Source organism: Sciurus carolinensis, chromosome 1 (assembly GCF_902686445.1).
Source record: "Sciurus carolinensis chromosome 1, mSciCar1.2, whole genome shotgun sequence".
NCBI classification, from domain to species: domain Eukaryota; kingdom Metazoa; phylum Chordata; class Mammalia; order Rodentia; family Sciuridae; genus Sciurus; species Sciurus carolinensis.
The window spans coordinates 60,757,244-60,780,157 of NC_062213.1; the positions used below are offsets into that span (position 1 = coordinate 60,757,244).

General features: G+C 35.0%; 1 protein-coding gene across 1 annotated transcript; it reads right to left on the reverse strand.

Annotated features, from left to right (window-relative positions):
• Positions 1 to 483: 483 nt before the first annotated feature.
• Positions 484 to 22,572, reverse strand: Pi15 (peptidase inhibitor 15). Its single transcript, XM_047531975.1, has 6 exons — positions 22,457 to 22,572; positions 21,576 to 21,888; positions 5,439 to 5,557; positions 4,093 to 4,225; positions 3,851 to 3,966; positions 484 to 797 (listed from the first exon to the last, which is right to left on the reverse strand). The coding sequence occupies exons 2-6, from the start codon at positions 21,846 to 21,848 to the stop codon at positions 662 to 664; spliced, it is 777 nt and encodes a 258-aa protein (XP_047387931.1). The 5' UTR covers positions 21,849 to 21,888; positions 22,457 to 22,572; the 3' UTR covers positions 484 to 661.
• Positions 22,573 to 22,914: the final 342 nt, after the last annotated feature.

Genomic DNA, 22,914 nt, shown 5'->3' on the forward strand with positions numbered 1-22,914 from the left:
TGATTCAATAAAATGAGACTAATAAGCAAAAGGTGGGATATGAAAATTTACATAAATGAGTATAGCCTTTGGACCCAAATAAGGTAAAATAACTCCAGAATGAAATCTTTGATCACTTAATTATTTCCCGATATCACTAGGTGAGTATTATTTTGCAAACTATCATATTTGTGGTATTACAGAAATGGTGCTGAAGATGTCCCACCACCTCAAATATACTTTAGAATATTTTAAAAGTTCCCTCAAGTTTACTACTGTATTGTATTTTTATCTATGTTTTGCATCACATAGTATGTTTGTGTGTGTGCATATACATACACATGTCTGTATATATGTGTATAATGCACACACATTACAGTTTGAACATTATTTTATTCCTTAGGAACATAATATTATAATTCCTTTGGAATGAAAGGTTTGGAATTGAATGTATTAACTATGTCATCATTACATGTACAATATTTTAATTTAGAGATCAGAAAATAGAAATGGATGTTTTGATTGTTTTCAAGGATTAAACAACATACTGGACAAACACTATACAAATGAATACTAAAATGAAATGTTTGTCATAAAATATGTATAATATGTGCAAAATTCAAAATATATATATGCTTATGATTCCCAGAAACCATTACATTTCCTGGAGAAAAAGGTGAGCTTATTTAAACCAGTATAGGTAGTTTGACGTTACTCCTGGAAAACACAGATTGTCAGTACAAGATCCCCCGTAACTCGGAGGACAAGATGAACATGGCACTCCTACTTTATATGGTGCTTCTCCAATCCAATTGCCCCTGGAAGAAGAAAACAAGATGGCATCAGAGATACTCATTTTTAAAAATCAGACAGTCCTTAAGTTCATGCTCACATGTATTTTTGCAGGTGAGGGTCTTTCTGAGAAAGTTTAGAAAGGTACTGAATGGTACATCTCTTTCTTATTCCCACAATAAGGTATTCTACACATCTTGCTTTTAAAATGTTTTCTCTCTGTTTAAGCTAGTATTACCATTGAGGTTCTACAATGTGTGGTGATACCACAGATCCTGGGGATTCTAGGTTCATTCCATCCACACCTCTGCCTCCTTTAGCAGCCTTATAGAACAAAGTCAGATCTTTGCCACTTAAACTTATTGCTCCTAAACTCATGCTAATGCTCCCTAAGGATGGTTAACTTAGTATCTTATAGGAAGTTCAGAAATTATGAAATGAGTAAGTCACCATATACACAATAAATACTCCATAAATGTTCATAAGATGTGTTTCTAAAGTCGTAAAATATTTTAGTTCCCAATCTTCATAAAATAAAGAGTAAAGCATAACTGTATTCTCATAGTAAGAGAATGAGGGTTCACAAGACAATAAGAGATGATTCCAAAACCTTTCCAAAATACCAATACAAATTCATAGCTACTCAAAATATTTTAGTTTATGCTATCATTTTTTTAACACTGTACACATTTGACTGAATTACTTTGTGCTGTCAGTATTTTTCTTCCACTGTATGGATGACCATGATCATGATAATGAATCAAGTTCACCATTTAGACAAGTTAAAAATAGCTGTGATGCCATACTGTTATTTGACTCTTTTAATTAGGAAGAAGTTTGCAAGGTGATCAGTGACTAGAGCATTAAGAAATTCTAATAGAGACAGCAATGTGAAGGAAACTGAATTTTCAGGAGAAAATCTGGTTATCAATGGCAAAAAAGCAAGGGTTGAGGAAATAAAAATAACAGGTAAGAGATTAAAATGTGAAACAGGTGGTGGTCCTCATCTTTTTTAAACGTGATAAAGACCAGACAGTGACAATGAGGACATGAAAATATCTAGTAAAGCCAGTTAAATAAAGATCTACACTTTTTTCTATATGATGTCTCTAAAGGAAAATTTACTTATGAAATGAAAAGCTGGCTAATTAATTATTTATATTAAAAAATGATAGAATTTTAGGACTTTACACCTGTGTTTAATTTATTCTACATTGAGGATAAGATTCCCCAAGCATAATTCTGACGACATCACCTGCTTGTCCAGAAACATTCCAGGCCCATTCTAAGTGTGCCTGGCTCCTTAACCCCATCTCATTCCATTCTGTATAAATAATCTTGTTTCCCTCTATCTAGTTACCCAAAGCTATAAAAATATATGGATCCAGGCAATGCTATCTAAATTTCATATTTTTTTCTTATTTTACATAACTTTTTGAAATACATATTTTTGGTAAGAGAAAATTAGAAATAAAAGTTTTGTGACATTATATGTTACATTATGAACTTCTACACAAAACTCAGATTTTGTTGAATAGAGAATAATGATATTCAACAGTAAATCTGTCAGTTGATATATTATTCATTCTCTTACTTTTGTCCTATCCCATCTAATTAGATTCTACCTCTCACCCTCATTTCTAACCTTTCCTTTCTTCCCACTGAATATCAGACTAGACATAACTTTATTTTGGCATTGGAAGAATTTCAGCTACCAGTCAAGATTTTAAAACTCTTCATTACCTAGGTTCCAGAAAATTTTATTAAAACTGAAATAGAGCATATTAATGTAATATCTTAATTTCTTCAATCTAAAAAGCAATCTTAGGGCTGGGGATATAGCTCAGTTGGTAGAATGCTTGCCTCACAAGCACAAGGCCCTGGGTTCAATCCCCAGCACTGCAAAAATAAAAAAATAACTAAAAATTTTAAAATATATAAAAAATAAAAAGCAATCATGTAGCTCATCAGTAATATCAGAAAATTCTAGCCATTGGGCAAAAACAAAATTGCTAAATGAATGAAACAAATACCATTTTGACTATTTGGTTATTATCTAACCTATTTATGGCAGGAGACAGTGTAAAGGCACAACAGGAAAACAAAAAGTAAGAAAATAAAAACAAATGCACAGGTTTAATTCCTATTCTTAATTATTATTATTAATAAACATTCTGTTTTCCAAACCTCCCTAACCTAATATTTATGAAGAAGAGACCATCTGGAAAATCACTATTTTTCTAACTTTACAAAAACACTTCCACTGGCACACCACCATATCAATGAGTAATGCACTTATTCCTGACACATTTTCTCACTCCCACCCCTTGCTGGAATAGTTGGAGAAAATCTTTGTTTGGGACTTACTTTGGAAGACACCAAGAGTATCATAAATCCTTTGCACATTTTGATATTTATTCCAAGTGGGAACAGAACTGTGTGTAAATATTGGAGCATTTTATCTTCTAAAAAGCTATTGTTATTAGGAAGGCATTTTCTCAAATGTTGGCAAATGTCTATCAATCCTTCTATACTAAGGCTTGTTCATAAATATGACTATTTTATAATCTTTGATAAATTTCTATAATATATTTTATGTTAGCCAGAGATTGAGAGTATAGATTTTTTTTAATCTACAAAAATAAGAAAAGAAAGAAAGGATTCATTTCCAATAGTATGCTTTTGTAGTGAAAAAGGTAAGCCAACTTTCCGTACTGATAAATGAGACTATTGTGGTATTGATAAATTCCCTAGAAGATTCTTTTCTGATGTCTTTTATATAGTTATTAAAAGCCTACAAAGTACAATTATGAAGTGTTTACAATTGCCGTGACAGAAGATGGTAAGGAGAACTTAGTGAGCACACTGTCCCAAATTGTTTTGCTTACCATTTTACCCCAAAATCCCTGCCCTTGTTAAAAGAAACCTTTTGGCCAATTGTTTTTCAAGAATATGGATTTAAGGATTACAGGCCATTGTAGTTAAGTCTTACACATTTATCTGTCAAAAATGTCTGTCATATTGAAGATATTTAACATCATTCGGGGATCTAAGAAACAGAATACAACAAAGTACTTACTTTGGGGCATAGTTGCATACCAAGTACACCGCACGTCGCCATACAGATCCCCACACATTCATGTTTTGGCAAGTATGAATTGCGCATCCTATCCGATTGGAAGTGGCCCAAACCATCTGTGAAAATAAATCAATATTTTCCAATATTGGTAAGAAAATAAATGTCCATCAATATAATAACAGAATTTTTAAATTATGAATTATGAATTATGAATCGAACATTACAAAGGCAATTGAAACAACCTGTGTATAATGTGTGCACATAGGTCCAAAACATCTCATAGGACATCTAGGATTGCAATCCTGGGGATATGGAAAAGCATAATCTTTCACTTCATCATACCATGGCTTGACCAACTGGAGAATAGAGCGATATCTAGATATCAAAAGAAAAAAGCACATATATGATACAGCAGTGGTAATTTAACATGAACTCATGTTACATGGTAAATTAATATTTTTAAAAGATTATTCATGAGGATCCAAGAGCATATTACTCATTGGGATTACCATTAACATCTAGTAGAGTTCTCTTTTTTTCCAAGTAGGAGAAAGCATAAAAAACATCCAGGACAGAAGGAAATGACCCTGTATTTGTCTAAATATATGTCAAGTTATTTTGAAGAAAGAAAATGTAAATATTTTAGGAATCATCAAAATCTTATTTCATCTATGTCAAAATAACCTTCATAGTATTTTATAAATCATTCAAAATGATATATATAGTCACAATACTAGACTCTCAATGCAATTTTTTCCCTAAATTTGGACCACTCTGATTTTATATATATTTTTTTATTTTTTAGATGTTGATGGACCTTTATTTTATTTATTTATGCCGTGCCAGGCAAGCACTCTACCACTGAGCCACAACCCCAGTCCCCACTTTGATTTTAAATACAAGTACACCTGATTTTCCTTCCCTATGTAGAAAAAGAAATGAATCTTTGGAACACTAATAATGATGATCCACACTGGTAGAAAAATTATCCTATCAATGGAAATAACCTTCTCCATAGTTGTATATACCTGCACAATCCATATTCTTGAAAAACAATTAGGCAAAAGGTTTCATATATATATATGCAGGTATATACAACTATGGAGAAATATATATATATGTATGCATATATAAATATATATGTAAATACAAATATTTTCTATTTTGTCTACTAATCAATTTATTTATGTGCAGATACGTATGACTATGAGAAAGTTGCACATACACACACACACATATACAAATGCAAATGTCTTCTGCCACAATTGGAATTTTTCCTGGGAGGCAATAGGACACATCATCATTCACTTGACCATCTCTAAGATTTTGTGAGGTGAGTGAGAAAAACAGACTAAAGGAGAGTGTTACAAGGGTTAAAGGGGAATCTGATCTTATTTGGGCTTTTTAACTAGTTCCACAATTCTTGGAGACATCTAAGATATTCATAGGCCAAATATCATGACCTAATACAGAGTGAACACTCAGTAAATATCTTCTGATGTTACTTGGAATTGGTGTCATTCTCCGATAGAGTCCTTAGTTAATAAAGTCACATAAGATGAACTGCATCAGTGAAACTGCTTCTTACCTGCCAGTTCGTACAGACAGATTTTGGCCCAAAAATCTCAGCAAGTAAGAAGGTCCGTGGTCCCAAATGCAAGTAGCTGCCCAAGCCTCTGCAGATTTTGCAAGGTTTTCATCCCAAACCTGTAGAGGTTAAAAAACAAAACAAAAAAACAAACAAACAACAACAAAAAAAAACCTTCAGTTTTACTGAATTTACTATAACAAACACAAAGTAAATGGAAAGTAATAGTGCTACTATTTCCTAGAGTTCTTTCAGTTCTGGGTCCTGAGACTATTTTAACTAGAAGAAAGCAACTTCAGACCATTGATACTCAATGTTCCATAATGTGATATGGTTGTACTACAAAAAAATTTATCTTTATAATGCTTCCTAGAGTCAACATCCAGACACAAAGTTTGATAAAGAATAGGTTAAAAAATGCTATGTTTTTTTTTCATGACTTAAAGGGATATCTCATGCTGACCACTGAAATTTGAATCCAGCAAAGTCAATAGATTTCCCTAGAAATCATAAGAGCCATGCTATTAATATATTTAAAAACAAATATGATCAAATTTATCCAAATTGATTCAAAATTAACACTAATATTTTATTGCAACTTCCAAAGTTCAGATTATATTATGGTGTGATTAATCTAATGGAAACTTCATGTTTTATCATTTGACATTTTAGTAGAAGTACAATAATAAGAGGATTTACATTTTTAGTTAGTATGAGCTGGAAACAACTTATGATTGAAAATAACTTGACAATGTTATATAGGATATTATAAAATGTAGTATATTATAGTTTAATTAAATAAATTAAGAAAAATAGTAACTAACTTTCCTTGAAAAAGGAAGGTAAATTAGTAGGGATGTTATTCATGTATAGCAAACTTTCTTTCGTGGAAACAATTTGTAGAACAAATTTGAATAACCCGTAGGTTTAATATGTATTTATATTAGTTGCCATATGGATTGACAGGTTCATCTCCATAGCAGCATAAGGAAATTAAGTCAAGCATTATGGACCTGCTAATAGTAAGTCACTCTGAAATGACAGTCTATTTTCTAGGTAGTTATAAGATACAAAGACATAATGGAAAATCTATAGCATTCTTCCAAGTAGAAACGTTTTTCAAAATTTCTCCCTAGTAGGAACATTATTTAGTGATGTATTTATCTGGTGGAAAGAATAACTAACATTAAATTTTCATAGTTCAAAGTCATAACATTTTCTAAATTATTTATAATTTTATATATTCTAGGTGAAAACTGCATTCAAATTGTAACTAGACAGTGGTTATTAATTTATTTTAGAAAGTTTAGAAAGATATTATATGAAGAAGGAAGAGAGAATTTTATAACTACTCAAATTAACATGGAGCTTCATGTGAAAATTTGGTGTCTTCCTCTTCTACCAGGTTGTGACTTTGTATACAGCAGAGCAAGAGTTAATAGCCATGCATTCCTTGCAGATTATAAGTTTTCTAGCAAACTCATGAGACTGTTTGGTCATAACACTGAAAAGCCTTAATTTTTTCTGAGGAAAATGGGTTACATAAATTTATTTAATATAGCAATGTATTGAAGTAAAAGAAAATTAAGATGGTGACTTTGAAATAAAATGAGAAAAAATAAGTAAACTTTTCAAGAGAAACTCTTATCCTAAGAGATCAAGGAAGATACCCTCAAAAGAGATTTGTTAGTCAGAAATTGTTTTAAATTGTGAAAACAGTCATCTTCCACAAATTGATATAAAATTGCATAAAGTAAACTCACTCACAGAGTTCATATAAAATCACAATATCCTAGGACTGAAATGCACTTTTAAAAACCTCAAATGTTTGGTTTATTTTCCCTATGCAGCTATTAAGATAAGCCTGTCAATCCATATGGTATCTAATATAAATGTATATTAAACATAAGACTAATTCAATATTGTTCAGTCTAATATTTGTTCTTTCACCAAATGTTAATAACAGATATATTTATGAAGTGTTGATTTTTGCATTTTACCAAAGCACAAAACAGCAAAATTAATTCACAAAGGAATTTCAGACAGAATAGTGCCAACAAGTTGTTTCCTGAAATGTTCTTAACTAAATGTAATTACCTAGGAAGAAATCCAAGTAGGCATCATTTATGTATTGAAGTAAAGCGTATATCCAGCTAAAGACACTTTCTTATAATCTGCTAAAATAGAACAACAACATGGTACACTGACCTGAAACTCAAGGATCCTGTGTTCCATCCCTATTTCTACTGCTAAGATCATCTGTAACTAAGGACATGTCAACTATTATCTCCCATATAATTTATCCATAAAATAAGGAGTTTGGATGAGGTCACCTCTAGGGTCCCTTCCATCTTCAGTTTCTCATGATTTATAGGCACTTGAGCAATTTCTGCATCTAAGCCAGGAAGATCTATGTTATATTGGCCTGTGACTTGCTTAGTCACACTCAAAATAATTTAAAATATTTATAAAGTTCAACAATTTCAATATCTCTGTGTATCAAAAGGTCATGTGTATACCTTAAATATAAAAATACAGTAAAAAAAAAGAAATAATGAGAAATTTAAAACATTTAACAATTTTAAAAGTAGTTTACCATATACAAGCCTGTCGTTATGCTCATTCATATGTCTAAAAGCTAAATATTGGGCCGAGTAGAGTGGCTCACGCCTGTAATCCCAGCAGCTCCGTCTGTGACTGAGTCCAGAGGATCTGCAGTTCAAAGCCAGCCTCAGCAACAGCTAGATGCTATGCAACACATTGAGACCTGTCTCTAAATAAAAAATACAAAATAGGGTTTTGGATGTGGCTCAGTTGTTCAGTGCCTCTGAGTTCAATCCTTGGTACCACCTCCCCCAAAAAAGGGCTAAATATTGATAAAAAGATAAAAAAGTGCAAACCTGGAAAAAAAAAATCTTACAAAAGCATCCTTTGTTAACTATTATAAGGAATATTGTATGTAAAAAACATCTTAGGTAAAATTTTGAAGAAGATAGTTGCAAGGCAAGATGAATGACTGCTTTCTTTCTCTACATGTGTTTGCTTTTAGAGAACTGATGAGAAGAATTTCTGCCTGTTCCCTGTCCCTAAAGGAAGATTCTGGAAAGGCTGACAGACACAGACTGAGGAGGTCCCAGAGAGAAGGTGACTTAATCTCACTGTGGGAGATATGACTGACTCCCTGTGATGCTTGCTGCAGGAGAAATTAGAGGCGCTGTCCTTTTCTTGCCTCTTGTCTCCAGGCAGGAATTAATTCCACCTTCCAGAGAAAGGAGGGTTGTCTTAGGTTGAGTGCTCTGATATTTGGCAATGACATCATATCTTCTGATGAAATTGAGCTCTACATTTGCTATCACTATCTTTCTCCATTGGTTATATTTTCCAGGAAAAAAAATGAGTACATGACATGGCTTTCATCTTCAGAGGTATTTGAATTTATGAATATAATAGGCATTTGAATTGTGAAAATAACAATCATAACCGTATTTAAAATCTAAAGGAAATTTTAACAAAAGACTTACAATTTTTAAGGAGTGATTCCATATGTAGTATTTTTTCTCCCCAGAAGCTCTAAGTTGGACTGAACGTCACCAGGACAATAATATGAAAGAATTTATCAAATTCAGGGAATGGGTTGTAAATTGTAAATTGCCTAAGCATTTGACTTAGTTTATAACTGTTTGGATTCATGACAATCAATCTATCCAATGAGTTTCTCTGGGCACCTTTCTCTTATCATTTATTTGAAATGATTTTAATATTTTAGCCTATGGATGTAGCAACAGAGGACACAAGGGCACAAGTATGCTCCTACTTCTATGGAATGCCTAGAAAATAGGCAAACTACTATTATCTTTTTTGGGAAAAGTAGACAACTGATATTTACTTAGCTTTTATTCAAACAGCTTTAGCATTCTGTCTCATGAGTTCTTTCCTCTCTAAATAGATGAGATACTTTCACAGATAATTTACTTATAAATACCTCAATTCTTCCTAAGGATGAGGCAAAAATTAAGATTATTATGAATGAATGTACAAATACATTTATAAGACTCACTAGAAGTTAGGCATTATGATCAAATTAGGTAATTCATAAAATAAAATAGCTTACAATGGCATCAGAGTGTGCATAGACTTGTAGGTCTGCCTTAATTGCCCCAAATGGTTTTCTTCTGTCCTTTGTGGTTTAGAGCCTTTTAGTTGGTCAGTTCATAAGCTGAATTATCTTTGGATTAAAATATTCACTATGAGTTATTCTACTTGTCAACTAACAAGATAGATCAAGCTGGACACAGTACCTTGCCTATAAATCACAAGTTGAAACAACTTAGACTAAGACCTGAGAGAGATCCAGAATTCAAACTGATGTCATTTTAAATATCTGGACAAGTTCTGACACTAAGAGATAAGATGAATATGAAAAGAATGCAGGATTCTCCTCAAGTTCAGAGATCTTTTAGATTTGAGCTAAAGAATACAGAATTGAGCAAGAGAATATTGATGCCTGAGAGGTTACTGGCTTTCATAAAAAGACAGAAGAATTAGATAATGATATGAATCGATCCCAGATAAGAGGTTGTCTTATCAACTATCCTTGAGCTTTGGGATCCAGAACATTGTGGCAGCCAGGATCATGAAATGCAATGACATCTGAAGCTCCCTTCTTAAATCCCAGTCAGTATCTTTGGTCAATAAGAAATACAATCAAACTGGAAAGCAGCAATAATTGTTACTTGGAACCAAAACCTTGCACTTGTTTTAGATATTTTTTTTTTCTCTCTTAAGTGGTTAGCATCTTTTACCTCAAAAAAAAAAAATGTATAGAAGTGTTGAAAGGGGGCTGGGGAGATAGCTCAGTTGGTAGAGTGCTCGCCTCGCAAGCACTAAGGCCCTGAGTTCAATCCCCAGCACTGCAAAAAAAAAAAAAAAAAAAAAAAAGAAGTGTTGAAAGGTAAAATTTAAAGTTAAAAAGGATGGATATTTTGGATAAGGAAATCTGTACTTGCTTTTACTATTATCTGTAATGTTTAAAAGAACATAGCCTATTAGAATAAGAGAACAGTCATATTTCCAATATAAAGCCTGAATTTGTGATTTTAAGTTGAAAATGATAATAAATTGTGTTAAATTTTTAAGACAGTATTTAAAATCCAAAATTTAGAAGCATCTAAGAGTCACTGTTTCTCTTAGCTTACATGACCTATTTAAATACATGGAAAGGATGCTTATCAGTAAGTCAGCTGAAAAACTAAATGTGAAAATCAAACATTAAATCTATAAATACAGTTTAAAATTTTTAATCTGTAAGTAAATATAATTGTCAAAACCTGTTATATTTATAAAAAGAACAAAAGGATTCATAATTTGAAGTTAAAAATTAAAGAAACAAGAATATTAATTTTGACAAAGTTAACTCTGAAAAATATGATGTGTACATGGAAACATTTCAAAGATATAAAATATAAGAAAATTAAAAAAGGTTTCACATTGAGTATCTGGAGACAGATTTATGAATTGACCATTGTTGTGAATGCCATGATAACAATGACGTGGAGACAGGATGGTATGTGCTGTGGAGGCTTATATTCTTGGACATTTATGTGGTCATTTTCTCACATATTTATATAAAAAGTAGATGCATTTTACATAGATGGCTTTTTTGTTTTTGCTTCTAATAACTTAGCTAAGGTTATTTGTTCTTTTTGTTAGCTTGGGAAGAGTGCTGACTTGTGGAAGTGATGTTAATAGCCGTTAAAAAAATTAAGTGATGACAAAAGTATTTCCCCTGAAGGCAGCCAAAAGTCTTAAAACGCTCATGGGCATTATCGAGGTTCTGTCTTAAAATTGGTGGATTTGTTCTCATTAGATAGAAATGTTTGTGAAATGATGATAGAGGAAACTGAACTGAATACACAGCAACCGGTGTTAAACCGGACAGGAGGCAGCAGTGAGTCTGAATCTTGGTTAGGCTGGAGGAGAGGAAGTGTGGGAGCAGAGCAAGAGAAGGGACCTCATAGGGGAAATTTGGGGTACTGATTAGACCAATTGAATAATATTATTGGTAAGAGTAGAAGAGGGTTAAGGAACAATTGGTTAAAACAATAACAACATCCCCTCTAGAGTCTAAAAATAATGCAAAATAGGAACCACTTTATATAAAAAATATTAACGTGGGATCCTATGAATTTTTCTACAAGTTTAAAAGAAGACGTCTTTTAGGTAAGATGAGTACTATCTTGTTATGGTTTAGATAAGAGGTGTCCCCCAAAAGCTCATGTGTGAGACAATGCAAGAAAGGATTCACTAAGTGGTACCTGTAGGTAGGTAGGGTGTGGCTGGAGGAATTAGGTCACTAGAAGTGTGCTTTGGGGGTGCATATTTTGTCCCTGGTAGGCAGAGCTCTCTCTGTGCTTCCTGGTTGTCCTGTCTGTGCTACTTTTCTCATCTCACCCTTCTGTCCTGATGTTCTGCCTCACTAAGGCCCAGAGCACTGGAGTTAGCCATCTACAGACTGAGACCTTTGAAACTCTCGAGGTCCAAATAAACTATTCCTTCTCTACAGTGGTCTTGTCAGTTCTTTTGGTCACAGCAACACAAAGATGACTAAAGCATATTGCTATGTAGGTTTCTTTATCTATAAATAGATGTGCTGTTTTTAGGGACTCTGAACTGAATTATTGCCAACATCTGTGATCCCTGATGTAGTATTTTTTCCATATTTCTTATAGTGCATTATAATTGTACATAATGGTGGGATTTGTTGTTTCATTAAAAATGTCAGAGAAATGTGTTTGTAACTTTTGAAAATCCAAAATCTTAAGGCACCCCTTTCCATCAAGCCTTAGTATAAAACACACATTTGACCTACAAGTAACTTAATTCATGATAATATGAATCAGCAGGAGAATGTGCCTACTGAATCTGCCACTGACTTTAGGATGCATCCACAGAAGTAGGATAAACAGAGAATAATTAATTACCTCTGTTCTGCAAGTCAGTTCCAGCCACCTCACTCTCACTATCACAAGAACACATTCACGTTGGAAGCCAGGCAAGGAGAACATCAGGCAAGGGCCTTGCTGGCTCACAGTCACACTGCTTCCAGTTCCCAAGATGATCTAACTGGTACTGTTCACGTGTGAAGTAAGAGGGCCTGGTGCCTTCAGTTTCAATTTTATTTTAATGACACCACTTCTGGCCATTACCAAGATTTTTAGTAGTTAAGTATCTTTGTGCAATCTTCCCTGAGAGTCTGTATTGGCAGCACTCCTCATGTGAGAGATGATGTGTGGAGTTCTTGCACACACAAGGGCTGGAGATTGAGAAAGAGCTTAGCGATGGAGTTGAGGGTCAATTATATACAGCTTTTATTCCCTGTTAATTACCATTCAAGACTTGAGGCACTATCAGTTTTCCTACATGGTTTCCAAGGGTAGAAAGTGTACAGAAGGAAAAGTTTGATTCCACATAAAGAAATTCTTTCTACTATTCAATGATGTCCTAAGATGATGTGCATGTAGGAATGTTCTCCATGCACTGTGCTCATGGACAGGAGAGATGAACACATGAAGGGAACACATGTACTGTACTGTTGTATTGCTCTAGGACTGGAGAATTTACACCCTATTAGCTTCAGGCTCTCTGTCTTTAAATGAGGAAAATTAACCTTGTCTCTGAGGACTGTGGTGAGGGTTAGGTGACATAGTGACTGAAGAGCACAGTTCTCATGAGACAAGGGTGTATTCAGTGAAACTACTGTTGTTGGTGAATTGAGAATGATAGTGATGTTAGTGGACTAAAGTCCTCTGAAATGAGAATCAGTGGACCGTGCACTGTTGAGCACCTTATGAAGCATGAATCTCCACTAAATAGATCTACCCTGAAGCAACTAAAAAAGTCAAAACCCAAATTGTGTAGAAATGATGAAGAGATTGCAGAAAGGGAAAATCATGTTAGACAGTGAAAGATAACATTAGAGAACATTTTAGAAGTTTTAAGACACTAATTCCCCTCAAGTCACTTTTTAACATATGTTTTTATCTTTAACTTTAAAGCAATTTGTTGATGAATTCTAGCAATGGTTCTCCTTTCCAGAGAAATATAATACACACTAGCTATCATTTAATTCTGCACTTATGAGACAGGGAGGAATTTTCATGTGCTATTAGTTTTTTTCACCAACTCAGTGTTTACAGCATTCTAAAACCAGATTTCTTGATTGTTAAACTGTCCTGTGATACACATGCAAACCCCATATCTAGCATTTACCCACTGAGTCAGAAGAATTCAAATGCCTTTCCGCCTACCTACGGCCTGCTGAAATCATGATCTCTCTGGAATGCAGAGAGACAGATTTGGTAGAATGTTCATATTTAACTAACTTATGAAATATGAATTTGATGCACTTTTTAGTAGGAAGAAATACTGTGTCCTTAAATAACATTTTTGAACTGTTTTGGTTTAAAGTACACGGTGTGAAATTTTAAGAGATTTCATGAAAAGTTTAGTCTAAAAACACAATTTATTGAGCATTCTTCCCTATTTGTGTCAAAAAATAATGCTTGGTACCTGATTTTAGGTGCTATGGATAATAGATTGAAAGTATTCAAATCCCATCTCTCCAAACCCAATTCTATATGCATTTTATTGATCCATTTAAATTATCAGTATCTATCTTCCCTGCCCCTCTCCCAAGTCATTCTTCAGAAATCCTCATAGGCAACCATACACCTCAAGTTCATAACTATTGAATGACCATTGAATGTTTCTTAAATGTTTTTCAGATATATTAAATTCACAACACCAGATTAGCCAGACTAGTCAACTTCTATTTTTCTGAAGTCCTTTGATGAGTTTCCCAAAACACCCTAAACTGAGTATGTCAGGAGGACAGGAGGACTATATAGGTTGGTGCTGCCTAAGCTCCTGAAACAGATTTGGATTAGGGATAGTTTACATCTCAGTCAAAAAAAAAAGACATTTTCAGGCAAAAATTCTTGAGTACATTCCCAGACATAAAATCATTCTTACATGCTGTTTCCATGACACTACCCTACCTCTACCACGCAAAGTGGTCCATTTTGACTAACAAAGCATATTCCCATCCCAAACTCTCTGTTAGAAGAATGTTCCTTCCCACACTCTAGCCACTTTTTTCAACCTCCATCCACATGTACCCCAAGGATAAACCTGCAGTCACTTAATGGCCTCCTGAAACCTGTTCTTTATTTGTGTTCTCTAACTCGAAGAAACCCAACTGTCATAGTTAAACATAGACTCATCCTCTTTGATAGTCTTGTCATATGAATCCTCATTCTACCTTATCACATGAATCACTGACTCCTATTAATTTGAGTCTCAATGTTTCACTGCTCTAATTCACTTCATTGCATCCCTATTGCCTAAACTTAGTTCAGGTTTCAATTATCTCTCACCCAGACGGTCATGACAGTCTCATGACAGTGCATCCTGTCTTCATGTCTGCCTCTCTCCAGTCCCTCCACACCCTGTGGCTAGAATGACCTTTCCAAAATGAAAATGTAAGTCTGAAACTTCCCAGCTACAACCTTCCATAATTTCTCTTGTCCTTAGAATAAAACTCAGACAAGTTTCTTGGTGTCTACCCCAACTTCACCCAACATCACTCTTTTTATACAAAAAATTCAAGGCACATTATAGTTTATCCATAACTTTGGGGCACTGTGTACCTTCTTAGAACACCCTTTTATATTGACTCTACAGTTCCTCTTTCCTTAACTCCTTCCTGTATAGTATTTTTTTTTTTTTTGCATCTAATATTTAAAATAATTCCTTCCACAAGCCCTTACTGCCTCCTTCCGCAGTGTGGGCTCATTATCCTCATGTGATCTCAAAACAACTTGTATTATTCTACTTTAATGTTCAGCACACTGCTTTGCCTATTTATTTTTCTGTCCCCACTACTTCCTATCAAAGAGTGTCACTGCTCCCCATTGACCCTTAGGCACAGCGCCAGACATATGAATAAATATTGTGGAATGAGTACATGACTGAATCTTGAATGACTGTTGTCCATGACAGCACCATAGCCACACACTCACACTCTAACCAGAACAGTTTAAAGACTTCAATTCATCATTCCACCAATATTTACTGAGTGTTCTTTTGGGGATAGATAAGATAGTAGGTTCTATATACACTCAGAGGAAACACAATGAAATTACTTGTTTACATCATTGCAGGCAGTTAAATATCACTGATCATCAAAAAAAAAAAAAAATAGTATTGAATACAGAAAATAGAGTCACCCTGTATATGGACCACGTCTGACTTTCGGCTTTGAGGCCTGTCACCTGATGGTGAGGTGCTGAATCATAGCACACTGATGTTTTCACATTTGCACTTCTTACAGGCTAGACCAAAAACAGTGACTAACGCAATGTTCTGCCTTTAATGGACTCTGCATGTGGAGAGAGAAACGTAAGGAAAGAAACACCAAGGTCACTACCCTCTTCATTTGTGTACCAGTAACACTAATCAACATGCACCTTGGAAGAAAATTCCTACAAAATGTGCCCAGTCTCCACTGGAAGCCAAGGCACTTGAAAGGGTCTACATCCAAGGAAACAGGAATGCAGAGCTCCGAATGTGCTGGAGAAACGCCTTCCTGTCAGCAATCTTTCTCAGTCCACTGCTTTTTGGCAACTACTCTCAGACCAGCTAGTAGTCATAAAAGCATTCATTGAAGAGATTTAGGTTAGACACATCAAATTTCCTATGTTTATAACAAGAAAATTGAGTTATCCTTCCCAAATGAAAGGAAATGTGTCATCTGGGACAAAATATGGTTTCATTAAAAAAAAAGAAGACAAGGATAGACACAAGTGTTAAGTCAACTACTGAAGAAAGGAAAAAAAAACGTAGTTTACATTATCCACATTCTCTTGCACATGAAGCTCAAATAAACGAAATCAACATTTTTCTTTATTCCCAAGTCATGCATTATCATTCTGGGCAAATAGTTTATTGGCTGTCTCTGAGGATGGATTAATCTGTTCTCCATTCATTCATTTGAGTCATGCTGTTACTTCACTACCTACTATGACTTGGTAACCAGTAATTTTCTCTTTTCCAGAAGAGAACAGGAAACCTTATAACTTGAACTCTACAAAAAGTATTTTCAGGCACTTAGCAAATAAAATAAGCCATATTATCAAATAGTGACTTTGGCTTCTTGAAATTACATTATGCATTTTTTTTCAGTTTTAAGGTGTTCTGTTCATTTCATCATTACCTTCACAATGTCCTTCACCTGCCTGTCCATTGTATTCACCGTTTTGGAATATTTGCTATCTTATGCCCTGCAGTTCAGTTAATTGCCCTACCGTCACTATCTCTAGGTGCAGCTGTTCTGTTCCTTTTACCCTTTGCCTAAAAATTAATTGGCATTGCTTGTCCAGCAGAAATTAGCAGTCTGACCACGTCCCCTGGCAATATTCATCCCGAGTTCCTTCAACTGCCAAGGTCATCTTTTTAGGATGCACTCCTGACCCTGCTCTCAAACATGACAGTCTCCCTAATTGCTTCGGTATTAAGAAATCCTTAATCTTTTCTCAAACTCCTCAAAAATATGGCCATAGTCTTAGGATTATTTTTTTCTCCTGGTGGTTTTTTTTAATGTATTGTTTTGCCTGCTGTCACGGTCATCCTATTCTACCCCTTTCTGAGCATCTATCTCAAATGCTCCTCCTCCAAGGAGACTTTCATGATTTGCCAACTGGAGATTATCACTTCTTTGACTGCTCCACAGTATTTGGCTGTCTGGTATGACATGGATCTTATGCAGCAGTCTATTAATACTGAATTATATGCATAGTGGTCTCCCTCACATTTGTTTTGTTTTCACTGCATTGTTTACACTTAAAAAACAAAGATTTCTATCTTTGGATCTCCTCCACTCATGGAGGAACCTCCAAAAATGTTAAGTGAATTCATTCAGTGTACTCAAATTCAGAGACCATCCTACCAATTTTACTATATGTGTGAGCCTTGCAATTTCATTCTTTGGGGGATTATTCTTATTCTAAGAAACTAGTGTGGTTTGTGGCTTAGAGACATGGCTTACGCTGTCCTTAGGAAGAATGAAAAACAGCTGGTGTCCATGGAGCTCTGGAAATTAGTCAATAAACTAATTGTAGAACAGAGGCCAAGAGTACAGAAGTTTCAATTTCATAATAAAGTTCTATCTGTACTATACTTTGTGTGAAAAGACACTGTTTTAAAACATTGAATATTTCAAGCAAGGTGTTTTTTCCCAAAATTATGGACTGCATATCTGAAGAAATAGAACCATAATATGAACATCAGCACAAATAACTCTGTGCTCAAATTGCTTTTGCTTTGTGTGGCCAATTGTACACTCTCTAACAACCAAACACTTAAGAAAGGTCAAATTAATTTTAAAATTTTTTTAGAATTCATGAAAAATATGTCTTATTTCAGTGTGTGGAATAATGATGAGAAAAATAACTAAAGTGTTTATAATATCAAAATGATTGCTACTTATAAAAGTATTAATAATTCACAGGGGTTTCAACCAAGTTTGACAAATAATGGGTGCTCACTGTCTATACACAAGGAATTGTCCAAGAAAATAGAGATAAAAAGATGAATAATCACAGACTTAGCACCCTGAAAGCTTAGAACTGAGAAAGGAGCAAGAAATACACAAATAACTGTAAATTAACCTGAACAGTGATGACGGCAATACTATACACATGAAGGGCTTCAGTAATCCAAAAGGAGAACGCCCATGTGGGTCTGGGTATAAGAAATATTATTAAAGGGTTTAGCATTCTGATATCCAAACCTGGAAAGATAGGGTTCTTAAGGAATAAATTAAGGAGGAGACATTAGTGGGAGAAACTGATAGTAAAAGGCTCAGAGAATTGTAGGTGAAAACAACCACTGTGAATCAGGCTGGTGCAATTAGCAGAAACTCTTGTATGAGGCACTCTTGAGTGACAGCCTGCAGTGAGGAAGGAAACTTTCAATATACAGTGGGTGACTCAGAGCACAGATGTTTTGAAGCAGTTGTAGCAAAGGGTGTCCTCAGTTTTTGAGGTGCATGGCACAGTTTAGTAACCAAGCTAGCTTTCCAGTTGCTCACAATCCAAATAAGTTAACATGAAGGTAACAGTGTCCAGTGCAGTTTTCATTTAGTCTAGACAATTAAAATCACTTACAGTCCCTGCTCTGGTCTCCAAGGTATGGATTATATTGTACTTCCCACCAACATTCTTCATGATGGATTCATATGAAGCATTTCCACTGACCAGGTTATTCAGAGTCCTTCTAACTTGATTTCACTCAAGCAAGCACATTTTTCTAGCTGAAGTAATCAATTTCCTCCTCTTTCCGGCCTTTTGTTTCTAGCTCTTCAATCTGCCTGCCCTCCCTCATCTATTATGTGGCTGCTGCTTTGCCTGCCCCCAGGCCATTCTCAGTGAGTTCATCCCTGACAAATACATTAAATACTGCAACCTCGCCACAAACCGCTTGATTTTTCTTCCTAACCGTATCACCTTTTAACATACTACGTAATTTATTTATTTTCCTGCTTTGTTGTCCGATTCCCATCCAGGGAGTAAAGCTGTTTGTCCCTGGGATTCCTGAATGTTATCCTCAAATGCTTGGAATAGAGCAGACATACAACAAATACTCAGCAAATAATAAATGGATAAATGTATGTGGGAATGAACTATGTGCTGAGTATTTCCATGGATATTTGAGATAGTCACTATTTGCTTTATAGCACTCACTGCTCTGAGTACTCCTCATTACATTTCATGGAATTAAGGAAGATTTATAAATATCTTTTATATAACTAGCATTGTTTCTGGTTCTAACAAACTAAATCATAAGTTTGAGTTCCAGTATTTGAGAAAAAAATAATGAGGGAATGACAAATATACTATGAATACTATAGTATCCCATGTGGCATTTTAAGGGAGGTATTTCCAGAGATGTCCCTCAAGGGGACATGTTTGCAAGATATACTGAATGAAGAGATGCCCCCCCCCCCCCCCCCCCCCCCCGCAAGAACATGTTCTTTGGAATTACATTCTCATTCCGGCAATACCATTCATTACCCATACCACTTTGACTTAGTCATTACCTTCTCTTGGTCTACATGATTTCATTTGTAAACTGAAGATCACAATCTTAACCTCACAGCAAGAATGTGAGCTATCAAATGAGATCATCTATGGAAATTATCAGTTAAGGACTTGGCACATAGAAGCAATTAAATAAACACATGGGGAGAAAATTAATTTCTTGATAAGTGGGGGAGAAATATAAGCAGAAAAAAAGTATCTATTTTTCACCTATTTCTATTGTTTTATACCCACCTGTACCTTTACTTATAGTGTTTGCTTGCATTATTTATTCATTGGTTATTATGTGTACTTATTCCCATTTTAAGGGAAGGGAGACTGGATCTTAGACACATTAAGTAACTTCTTCAAGACAAGTTACTTATTTCTTTCAAACTCTATAATAATTCCAACTTACTTATTTTTTTATTCTCCTTACATTTCTACATTAACTTCTAGAAAGACCTCTTCTATGTGGGTAACTGTTTCTATTTTTAGATCTTTGTGCATATTGTGCTGGGAATCGAACCCAGGGCTTCAGGCATGCTAGGTAAGCTCTCTACCACTGAAATACATCCACAGCTCTTCTATGTTTAGATTTTGAACAGGTTTTCACTAAGCACCTTTCACAGAAAGCTCAAAGAAACCCATAAAAACTAATGTCTAATTGAACATCTATTGATCTGTAGGCACTGTACTCCTCAATTCATTTGGTCCTCACAACAACCTTATGAGGCAGACACCACTTTTATCCTCATCTTAGAATGATAAAAATCTTAGAAATAGTAAAAATGAAACAAGGAGATAAGGCATTCACACAGCTTATATTCTAAGATGAGAATTCAAATCCAAGCATCTAGATTCCGGAGCCCAAAATCTTAACCATGAGACCATACTGCTTTTTGCCCACTAGGGATGATTACATCTCCTCTTTCTTTGATAAATCCTAAGGAAACACATTTTCACAGTCTAAGTTGGACTTCGATGAACTATGACTCTCTTATATTGCTTGGCAAATCTTCATTTTTTCCAGTGACATTGGCATCTACGTTGGGTCAAACTCAAAAAGTTTGTTTATATAAAATATATGAACCTAGAATCCAATAGCAATCCCAAACTTAAGTTCAGCACTTATAAAACTGTTAGCAGTACCACGGACCCATACCCCAACTTGGAAATATCATATGCATGATCTTCATTGCTTTAAACAGACTCCACATTATGCTTTTATAAAATGCAGGACTTTAAATCATAACCTTGCATAAGTTCAAAACCAAAAATAAATTTTAACAAGACTCTTTCCTTTGAATACCAACTTCATTTTTTTACTCCCCAAGTAAAATGATTTGAACACAGAGATTCTATTTTTAAGAGAGAGCAAAGAATGTGTGCAAGGCAAGTTGGAACAGTGTGCAAGCGCACTGGTTTCACTGCTATCTGAACGACAAAGCCTTAAATCACAAGGAAAAAGTCAGCATGTTCTCTCAGAACACAAATAGATCAGCATCAGGAAGAGCTTTGTCCAAGAAAGGGAAGAGACAACCACCCAAGAATAAACCATGCTCATGAAACCTGTAATTTCAAGAAATAGTTTCAAGAAATGTTTTAGCTGATAAATAGGACTATTAGATACAGAAATCACAGAGAAAGTTCCATGTGATTTTTTTTAAAGTAGACTTTCCAAATGTGATCAGTCAATGTAACCCACTCTATCTATGTTCCTTATGTAAGATGTGGTTCATCAGTGGCTATGAGATCCATAGAAGAAAAAGCCTTGCAGATTCACACCAACACACACACACACACACACACACACACCCTTTAATTCTGTGATGGAACAATATTTAATATTATCAGGCACATAAAAAATCTTTCCTAAGTTAAAATGTATAAAAAGCCCATTTCCCTCGACATGCAAACGCTCATGGTGCCTTTAGGTCATTCTAACCAAGGAATTAAAGTTTTCTCGCTTAGAACTCAAAGAAAAAAGAATTCCTCTTACCATATATTCCATGTTTGCTGCCGGTGGGAACACTTTACCCCGAACTTGATTATGATAATCAAGAATAGCGATCATGTCATTCTGCGAAATGTAGCGCTTCCGCCTGGCTTTGGGGATCTCCGTAGAATCTAGTGGTGCGTTTAGAGCTGCTTCAATATCAGTGAAATTATTGGTTGGCGGGGATGAGTCAGTGGAATTGAGTAAGATGACGGTACTTGCTTCACAGAGAAGGGAGAACAGGAGCGCACGACTGACAGCAGAGATTGCTATCATTTTGAGGGGCGGAGAAGAAGAGGCCACCGAATTTACTTTGCTTTAAAGCAGAAAGGTTAGAGTTAGGGTCTTTGGGAAAGAAAATAATAGGATCAGAATTTACAAAGTCATCATTTGGGAGCATTGCTTGATTTGACTATCTCCAAAAATCCAAACAAATGTTGAACTCAAGTCTAGGAGACCACTTACAGTAAAATCTTTCTTCATTTGACTGTATTATGAGAAAGACCCCTGAGAGGAACTTTCTAGAGCTAGAGTAAAGTAAACAACATGACCACTAACTCTAAAATAAATGTGACCCATCTGCCCCAATTGCCAGAACCACAGAATGCCTTGGTGCATGTTTTTTCCAGTGGGGAATCTTTAGGAATTAAAGTTTGCCTTGGGAGTGAAGAGGGGGGGAAAAATGCATCACAGGTAACAACAGAGAATGTGCTGATAATGTCTCCCAGGCACAGCTGTACACCAAGTGACACAACACATAGCAAAAAAAAAAGTAGTATAGTAATCCAATCTCATCTCTCAGAAAAAAAAAAAAAAAGAAAAGAAAAATGAGCTACTTTAAAATCAATGCATGCAAGATAAACTTGTTGAGCCAAATAGCTTACCTCTGAACAATGCCAAAATGAATATACTGTTCTTCCAAAAATTTAAAGTTCTTTGCTATGTTGTAGCATGAACTCTTGTAAGAGGAGTATGTCTTATTACAAGCTCCCAGAGAGCAAAAGCCTGCAAGGTTTGAATGCTGCTGGCTACAGGAGCAGCTGACAGCTTTTATATGTCACAGTTTGCAACGTCCAGAAAGGGCAGTCTTTCTTAGGGTCTCTCTTAGCCAAAATCAAAGGGGAGGGGTTTTGGATAGAAAAAACAGTGATTGGGTGGCAACTTTTTATGTGGGTGGTGAGGAAATTGAGTCACACCCACAGCTTACAAAGTGCAAACCATAAAAGACAAACCTCTTTTCTCTGGGCTTCCACCTTTTCTGTGAGTGGTTAATTTTTCTCATTTAACGTTTTCTAGTTTTTGGTTCCCATACAAAAAGAAGAAGGAAAAGAAAGAAAAAAAA

Bases quoted from the DNA above. Each gene is read 5' to 3' on its own strand.
- Pi15 (XM_047531975.1), bottom strand. From the start codon at position 21,848: ATGATAGCAATCTCTGCTGTCAGTCGTGCGCTCCTGTTCTCCCTTCTC. The intron at 3,967-4,092 runs GTTGTTTCAATT...TTATTTTCACAG, and splicing joins TGTGCACACATTATACACAG to ATGGTTTGGGCCACTTCCAA. The intron at 798-3,850 runs GTAAGTACTTTG...TTCTTCTTCCAG, and splicing joins GTATGCAACTATGCCCCAAA to GGGCAATTGGATTGGAGAAG.